General features: G+C 36.1%; 1 protein-coding gene and 1 long non-coding RNA gene across 4 annotated transcripts in view; one reads left to right on the forward strand and one right to left on the reverse strand.

The window, feature by feature from the left end:
- The window catches only part of LOC106117611 (uncharacterized), an 89832-nt gene extending 83051 nt beyond the window's left edge, over positions 1 to 6781 (forward strand). Inside the window, exons 3-4 of one of the 2 annotated variants that reach the window (XR_001227885.1) lie at positions 186 to 347; positions 6705 to 6781. This is a non-coding gene — a long non-coding RNA (uncharacterized LOC106117611). The remainder of the gene's footprint in view (positions 1 to 185; positions 348 to 6704) is intronic. The other variant, XR_001227884.1, reaches the window with a different exon arrangement.
- The window catches only part of kz (putative ATP-dependent RNA helicase kurz), a 13127-nt gene continuing 4787 nt past the window's right edge, over positions 998 to 9337 (reverse strand). For both annotated transcript variants that reach the window (XM_013311965.1, XM_013311964.1), the window contains 14 exons: positions 8956 to 9197; positions 8408 to 8554; positions 7785 to 7931; positions 7350 to 7515; positions 6686 to 6905; positions 6038 to 6266; positions 5524 to 5649; positions 5001 to 5141; positions 4563 to 4718; positions 3663 to 3858; positions 3084 to 3308; positions 2479 to 2620; positions 1949 to 2151; positions 998 to 1108 (listed from right to left, as the gene is read on the reverse strand). In XM_013311965.1, the coding sequence (XP_013167419.1) occupies positions 1032 to 1108; positions 1949 to 2151; positions 2479 to 2620; positions 3084 to 3308; positions 3663 to 3858; positions 4563 to 4718; positions 5001 to 5141; positions 5524 to 5649; positions 6038 to 6266; positions 6686 to 6905; positions 7350 to 7515; positions 7785 to 7931; positions 8408 to 8554; positions 8956 to 9197 (2417 nt within the window). In that variant the 3' untranslated portion in view covers positions 998 to 1031. The remainder of the gene's footprint in view (positions 1109 to 1948; positions 2152 to 2478; positions 2621 to 3083; positions 3309 to 3662; positions 3859 to 4562; positions 4719 to 5000; positions 5142 to 5523; positions 5650 to 6037; positions 6267 to 6685; positions 6906 to 7349; positions 7516 to 7784; positions 7932 to 8407; positions 8555 to 8955; positions 9198 to 9337) is intronic.

Raw genomic sequence — 9337 nt, forward strand, 5'->3', positions numbered from 1 at the left:
AATCTCTATCGTCATTCTGTGAAATAATGGCAAACATATCTTAACAATTTTACCTTTACAATTTAATCACAGATTTATTAAAATCTGATATTGCTCGCTTCAGACATGCAAACTATGAGTTTAATCATTTTAGTTGACTTTTTAAAAACTAAAACAATTTCAAGTAACCCTATATAAAATCCTAGATCTTTGGGGGACGACTATGCCCAGCAACCAGCGAGTTATGGCTCAGCAGCAACAATAAAGTGGATTGTACAGGTTCATGTGGCCACTCCAAATAGAGGACCGTGGTCTCTGCCTACCTTTCTGGGTGAGGCGTGAGTTTTGTGTACTGTCCATATATAAAGGTAATTAGCAACTACTCTTTGTCCTTTATGTGACTCTTAGTTTGCCTAGTCATTAGATTTGTAATATGTATGTTATATTTTAAGGAGTTGTAGTTTTCCTAATGAAGAAAACTTAATATTATGCGTAATGTAAGGACGATAGTGAAAATAATATACAGTTATATCAGTAAACTCGTTAGACCTGTAGTAGTTAAGTTAATTAGGTTAGACTATCTCGTTAAGAATTTATTAATTTATTGGCTGTCGTCCGCGACTCCGCCTGCGCTTGTTAAAAAATAGGTAGCAGCCGAGCTCAAGCAGTTGCGGAGGAGAGTAACTAACATTGTGACAAGAGAATTTTATATATAGATTTTAGTACATTAATCGTTGGTTACCGAAACCAAAATATCTGTATAAAATTAAACATATTGTTTGATAACATCCCTCTCATTATCTTTGAACAAATCTCTGTTTTGTTAAAGAATGAGATGACTGTTTTACACAAGGATTTTGGTCTCGGAAACCATAAGTAAAATTTGTTAAAATTAGTTTTTTTGTACGTCATCGCTGTTGTTATCTTTGAATAAAAGAAATAATTTTTTAACAATTTAAAAATAATTGGTGATGTACAAGTATAATAACTTTTTTAATCTTTTTTATTACGATATTTATTTACACTATTTACAAATTGTTTGTCATAAACAATTATATCGGGGGCCAGTACAGAGTGATTTCGTTGTGCGCTGATTCGGGCAGCCATTTCATGTATTCGTCCAATAAATCTGTAATAAAATACAATATTGTTAACCCACAAATGAAATTACTAGCTGTGAGCCACTCCTTGCGCCCGGAATTAAAAAAAATCTTAATTGTTAGCGTATTTTTACATCTATGCTAAATATCAGCAAGATTCGTGCAGTCATTCTGGAGATTCCTTCAAACATCCATCACCATACATCCAAAACATTCACATTTATAATGCCACTAACTGTCGCCCGCGACACCGTCCGCGCGGGATGTAAATAAGACTTCATTATTAGCCTATGTGTTCTTCCAGGCAATGTTCTACATATATGCCAAATTCCGGAGATATTTTCCAACAAGCATACATCCATCCATACATCCAAACTTTCATATATGTATAGTTCATATATGTTAGAAGTTGTTTCATATATGTTAGAAGTAAGATAAGATAACAACAAACCGCTATTGATCGAGTTGTAACTGATTTTTAATTACTAGTTAGTTTCAAATAAGCAAATGAGATAAAGACAAGCAAACAAATAAAACAAAATATTTATAAAATACAGTCGAAGGATAAGCGAGAGTCAAACGATCACGATTATTCTCCTTCATACAGGTTTCTCACTTATGGAGGTCATCCAGGTCCGGACAATGACTCGGTTATAGAGATTCTCCGCATATCCAGATTCAACTGTAATATTTAATGTTTAATTATCCGAGTGGAAGTTCAATTTACGCATTTTTATGTTCTGACAATTTTTATCAGATCGGAATTTTCGAACCGAACATTCTTATTTGAATTTTTTTAATAGCCCGTTGTGACGTCATAGGAAGTTTTATCGTAGTGTACAAGTGTAGACTTAATGTTTAGAACTTACACTTAGGATTATCCTCCCAGGCATCTCTAAGTTGTTGTCTGGTGCCCGCTCTGCGCATGATAAGTGCTTTAAGCAGCAGTTCAGTGCGCGGCTGCAGCCTGGCCCAACTCTTCACCATCGTGGAAGGAGGTGACAACAAACTACTTGAATATTTCTTTAACTTAGGAAACACAACGCCCTCTAGTAAGAATCTTGCGAACCATCTGAAAAAATAAACATCAGAAATGTTGTAACTGATTTGACTCACTAATCGTAGGTTTCTGAAACCAAAATATCTGTATAAATCATATCGTCATATGTCATTAACTTTGACAACACAGAGATATCAATATGTTTTATAGAAAGATTTCAGACTCAGAAACCCACGGTAAGTATATTACTTAAATTAAATCACTAACAATCCTTCTTATAGTGGATTTCTGAGACCAAATGTATAAAACATCGTTATCTTTGTTTTTTCGATATGTTTTATACAAAGATTTAGGTCTCGGAAACTAACCATAAGTAACCAATTGTCATCTCTGAGTTACCTGTATCGTTCAATTTTGTCTGGATAATCAATCTCAACAACGGGCAGTTCCCAACAAGCCTTTCCAAAAGTTCCTTTGAAGCTGCATCTCACACGACCAGAGATTTCATCGTATCTCGGCTCTGTGTCTGTTAATGGTTCACCTGCGTCACGACAGAATCAATGAGTGAATGAGCAATTGAATGAGTAAATCAAAAAACGAACTAATCAATGAGTATTTTAATAATGGGTTTGTAATACCTAACCGTAGGTTTCTGACACCAAAGTCTCTGTATACAACATATCACCCTGTCTTTATCTTTGACAAAACAGTGATAGCAATATGTTTTAAACGGAAATTTCATAGTCAGAAACCCAGGGTTAATGGTATAACTTAATGGCTTAATGTGAATGACATCATATATAAGTGATTACTGAATGAGTGATTGAGTAAAAAACAAATAAGTGAATGAATGATTAAACGAATGGGTGATTGGTTATTAGTGAATGATATCCATCTCTACAGAATACAGCATGAGTAAATGAATTAGTGATCGAATGGGAGAATGAGTTAATGATGAGAGTGAATGAATAAATGAATGATAGATTGGAAAATTAAATACACACCTAAGTTGCACAACTGTGGAACATAAACCGGCAGCCACTCAGGCTCAATGGCAGTAACATTCCTCATCACCATCTTGCGTCTCGCTTCCGCACCAGTTTCATACAGCTCCTGGTACACCACCCACTCAGGTATGCATTGCCTGAGGATGGACTCTGAGTGCAAATGTACCGGCTCCTCTAACTCCGCGCAGTGGTACGCGTATTTGAACTTGCGTTTGTCCTCGCCTGTAATATTGCGAACCTTTTTGTATTGAATGAGAGTACATTTTAAACTGGCAACAGTTTAAGATTAGTTGGGGAGTAAAACTGAAAGGCTTATGTAGGTGGCGCTGGCGTCAAGAGTGATCTGTCACCTGTCATCTGTACAAAACGTTACTTATTTTGTTTTTTTTTCAGTAAAATTTGACGGAAGTTGTTGTTATGACTACATTCCACAGAGGTCTTGAGGACAGTGCTTTTTGTATCTCATTGGTTTTTTTACTTTTAATTTTGATCATGTTGACATCTATAGGAAGCAATAAGAGGTAATTCTTCTCGCCATTAATTTTGCCAAGTATTTTTTTAAGTTGCCAACCTTACCGTCTTTAACTTCATTCAAGGCTATCTTCTTGCCAACTTGATCTCCCAGTCCGCTCAGCATGAGCTGACGCAGCAGCCTGGCCTGATTCTCATCAGGCGGCTTCATGTGCGGATCTACTGTGACGTCAACACCTGCCACACTCAGATTTATCTCCGATGTCAGTTGCTTGCGAAGTTTACGTATCTCTTTGATTCCCTGAAATTAACATATTTTAATCCTTCAATTCATAATCAAACTAACAATCGTCAGCGAATGCGTCCGTACGTAATTTAAAAAACATATTTAGTAGTCTATGTGATCTTTCAGAATTTGCTTTATATGTATGCCAAATTTCATTAAGATCCATACAGCCGTTCCGGAGATACCTTCAAACAAACATCCATCCATCCATCGAAATATTCGCATTTATAATATTAGTAAGATAACTTTTATTAATAACTAAGATATACGTTGGACAATACATTTAAATAGTGGGAAAAAACTGATAGTTCTAAGAAGATGGCGCCAGCGTCAAGGGTCTGCTGTCATCTGTCAAAGTTTTTATACGTCATTCAAGCGGTTCTAAAAATATGTTCCGTATTGAATGTGACGGATTTTAAAACAGAGCTCTGATGGCGGAATTCATCCACAGCTGGAATTTTTTTCTTTATAAATAATTTATGACTTACCTTTAAAATATTACTTATTATTACATTTTTTGATTTAAATTTTTTACTATGAATATAGTCCACAGAGTACTTTTAACTTTTTATATAGACTAGTGTTTTTCGTATATCTTTGGTATATTTAATGCTAATCTTGTTCAAACTAATAAAGCATAAGGCAGATTATCTCATGTCACAGTATTTTGTCAATATATTATATAAAAAAAATTGTATATATAAGTTAATCTCGCTCACTTTGTCCCTCAAGGCGTGTTTAGCACAGAAGAGTTCCTCCTCGGAGTTGAGATGCGCGTACTCGGCCGCGCCCACAGCACGCAGCAGCACGCCGGCGTCTCCCAGCAGCAACATCTCACCACTCGCCGGCCAACATTCTGCTTTACCACTCATCACCTACATACAATATCATGAAAGAAAAAAAAAACACTATTATCACTGACCTCCATAAATGGACTGGCTACAAGATGTTGTATTTTGTGCCTATTTTACATAGGATAAAAGGGACTCTAAAGTAACAGATTAATGATATTTCAAAGAATGACAAAGCGATTGATGTAATAAAAATACAATAAAAGTCTATTTACGAACACTAATAACGAAACAGCGGTGTCAGTTGTGAGGCACGTGTCTTACCGAGTGGGGCACGTGTCTTACCGGGTGGGGCACGTGTCTTACCTCGGGCACGGTGAGCGCAGCGACAAGCGCGATGGCATATGGCAAAAGTTGCTGCTGGTGACTGAGCGCTAACATCTTGCCGTACCGCGGCAACAATGGAAACGCGGACACCGCCTTGCCCAGTGGCGACACTTTTAACACCTGCACATAGAACGTACATGAACATAGCAGAATTGTGACGTCATAGATCTCAAATTGAAAAATTAGGTAAAGTGAAAGAGGTATTTTTACAAATAATCTTACTAATATTATAAATGCGAATGTGTGGACGGATGGATGTTTGTTAGAAGGTATCTCCGGAACGGCTCAATGGATTTTGATGAAATTTGGAATAGAAGTATAACATAGTCTGGAATGACACATAGGCTACTTTTTGAGTAAAAAAAAAAAATAATTCTGCGCGGACAGAGTCGCGGGCGACGCCTGGTATTTTATAAATCTATACAAAAATGATTTCATTGTGTGTAACAACGAAATCATTTTTATATAGACAATAACACGTGAAAAAGTTTGGGTTATTTACCTGTTCGTCGTCATTACGTTTGCTCTTAACGGGAGGTTCCTCCAGTATGCCGAGGACCTGGAGACGTTTCTCAGCCAGTCGCAGCTGCAGTCTGTCCGGTGCCGTCGGGAATGGGAAGTTTACTACCTGGATAGTGAAAATTAAAGAATTTTTATTTGGGTTGCTTAATAATGTAACCTGAGGGCACCTCAAACAATTTTGTAAGCATTTTATAACACTTTCTTACTTTCTTACTTTATAACATCATAACGGCTGAACAGAATTGGCTAAAAATTGGTGGGGAGGCAGCTTAGAGACGAAGACATGGTAAAAAGTTAGTCTTACTAATATTATAAATGCAAAAGTTTAAAGGGATGGATGTTTGAATGTATCTCTGAAAGGGCAGATCGGATCTCGTTGAAATTTTGCATAGATGTAGAACATAGTCTAAAAGAATACATAGGCTACTTATTTTAGTTTTTTTTTATTTCGAGCGGACGGAGGACGACAACACTATGATGTATAGATGTGTTACCTTGTCAATGCCCATACACTTCATGAGCAGTACGACATCATCAGCAGGTCTCCTGGCGAGGTCGGGCTGGTGGTGGTCGGGGAGGTCGTGTGAGAAGACGGCGGTGCTGTAGAGGCGGTAGGCGTGCCCCGGCGCGGTGCGTCCCGCGCGGCCCGCACGCTGCGCCGCGCTCGCCTGCGACGTCCACACCACGCGCCATGCGCTCGCACCCGTTATGTGGTCGTACACACTGACAACACATTCTTATCATTACCAATCTTACTAATACTATAAATGCGAATGTTTGGGTGTATAGATGGATAGATATTACAAGATATCCTTAAGAACAGTTCAAGAAATCTCGATGAATTTTGGCATAGATGTAAAACATAATTTTTTTAACACTGAACGGACGAAGTTGCGGGAAACAGCTAGTATTATTATAATTATCAATCTTTGGATGAATGGATACATGTTTATGAATATATGTCAAAAACAATTCAACGAATCTCGATAAAATTTGGCAGAAATATAAAAAAACACAGACGTAATTCTGTCAAAGAATATGTGAAAACAAACAGATATAAAGAATGACATAAACAAAGACAAGACAGTCTGAAAAAAATGTTTGTTTTTTAATAAATAATAAATAATGTTTGTTAAAGTTACCGCATCTTTTTCTTTCCAGTATCGACGACATATTTGATATGAGGTATAGTGAGCGAGGTCTCGGCGACGTCTGTACTGACGACACAGAGACGCGCGCCGGCGGGGGGCGACGCGAACACACGCGCCTGCTTACTCGAGCTCAGCATTGAGTACAGAGGCAACACCCACACAGGTTCACGACATGATCTTATCTCTGTCTCCAGTATCTTATCTTCATTATCTATGTAAACAACGAATTAAATTAAAATTATAAAACAAAAAAAAATAGTTTAATTTCGTCATTATATTACTAATGTTATAAATGCGAGTGTTTGGATGGATGGATGGATATTTAAAGGTATCTCAATGGATCTCGCTGAAATTTTGCATAGATCTAAAACAGATTGGAAAAACACAGACTACTAAGTTTTTTTAATTCTCGCAGACGGAGTCGCAGGCGATACCTATTATCAATAAATTACATTATTTGATAAAAACTCAGTTTTTAAAAGACCGGTTTCTCAAACAACAAGCTAGAAGTTAGATTTTTTTAGTATTTTCGCACAATTGCAATGTTTAAAAACATTGAGTCAATAATTATTTATTTAAACCTAAAAAGGGTGGATTAAAGTTGTCTACAAAAGTATATATGTTAGTGTAAACCTTCATCTCAATATAAACTTACCAGAATCAGTCAAGTGGCCCTCACTATCGTCATCACTCCCCACGAGGTCCGCCTGACCGTCGTCCTCAGGCATATCGTAATCGTCTAAATTAATCTTAGGCAACGCCTTCGCTTTTATCTTTGCTTTTCTCCTTGCTTTGCGTGCTCTCTTCATTTCTTTTTCCACCTACAAAGTATATAAACATGTATATACATAGACACCGCCGTGATCTAGGCTAGGTCTAGTGGGGTGGGGGGGTCTAGTTATATATTTTACTTTTTTGTATCCCGCCAGAGGGCATCTGCATTTCCTTACACCAATCCCTAGCAATTGAACATTCATATATAGGAATAGAATTTTATTACATGAAATGACAAAACAAGGTTAAAAATTGACGTAATAATTAGAAATTTATAAAAAACACCTTTAAACTTATAATAAAAAGCAATTCTGACCTCATCATCATCAGATTCAATATCTTCGGGCTCGGAGTCCAAAGCCGTGTCCACTTCACCCACAGACTTCTTTGTTATCACTTTGGTATAATCAACATCCTTACGATATGGAAACGAGGCTTTTAACTTGCGAACTAAATATCTTACCTGTAAATAGAACATGAAATTAAACAATATAGTATAACACCTTTTTTCTCATAGACAAGGAGTCTAAAGGTCTTAAAACCTTCGTAATGGTATCATGAACCCCTTGTCTTTACATTTTTGTTCAATTTGTGAACTCCAAACTTTATTACTGAACGCATAACATCCCCACGGGGTCTTAAGAGCCCTATTGTTGAGTACATATATTACTTTGTCCATTTTAGATCATAAATCAAATTAAATTAAGATAGCTCACTAGCGCCCCCGATATCAAAAAGTGTCACAAGATTGTTGTACTGTACTGTCTTATGATTTTCTTTGTCGTTTTCTATACTAAAGTAGGTTTTATATATTTCCTGACGGAACTAACAACGAAAGCATCGCCTCTTTCACCGGGTCAGATAACTTAGTTAGACTATATCGCCTACATTTTTATAAAGATGTTTGAAGGTTATTTGGTATTAATATAATTGTCTTACTTCTTGTTGGCCTGTTACAAAAATCAATATTCCTCCTTCGGGCAATCTTGTGTGTATTTTAACTGCCTTTTTATAAGCTTCCTTCAAATAATCATTGTACGTGTGTTTGTTGAAATGTATTGTCACAGGAAATTGTCGGGAATCAATCTGAAAAGACACAAAAAGGTCGAATCAAAAAACATAATTGAAAAAAGGTCAAAACAGTCTTTTATTTTTATTATAATAAAGTTTTTAATATAATTTTAACTTAACATTTTAAAAAACAGGAAAAAAAAGAACCCTTACTTAGACCCCTTACCTCCTAGAGGACTCACATTGTTGTCCGTCCATCTGTCAAGACCCTTTTTTTTATTTTTTGGACAATTTTATAATTTTAAAGTGGCATTAAAAATACATAATAAACCCTAAATTTTCACCTTCTATCAACAACCTGTATTTTTAATAGTCATTTAAGTAATATCTAGAAATTCCCTAAAAAAAAATTTACATGCCAAAACTTTGCCGTGCCAGCTCCTTTTATATAAATGTGACAATCAAAGTCTACATACCTTAACCAATGGTGGAGGTTCTTTAAACAGACGTTTGTTCTCAATAAAATCTTCCACTCGTAATGTAGCGGACATAACAATCAATCGCAATGGATTGCCACGTTTTCTCCTCAAAGGTACAATTCTAGATAAAAGTCCTAGCAGTATATCTGTGTAAACACTTCTTTCGTGTGCTTCATCGATTATCACCACAGAGTATTTACTTAGTAAAAAATCTGTTTGAATTTCTTTTAGTAACACACCTAGTAAACAAAATTATTGTTAGTACTTTCTTTATTATTCGCTTATGTAATATTTATTAAATTAATTTGCATTAAGAGTACTTCTGTAATTTATATTTACTTTGTGAAACTATCAAGAGTTCTTCCCGTATATACCAAAA

The sequence above is a fragment of the Papilio xuthus genome, unplaced genomic scaffold (assembly GCF_000836235.2).
Source record: "Papilio xuthus unplaced genomic scaffold, Pxut_1.1 DF827679.1, whole genome shotgun sequence".
NCBI lineage: Eukaryota > Metazoa > Arthropoda > Insecta > Lepidoptera > Papilionidae > Papilio > Papilio xuthus.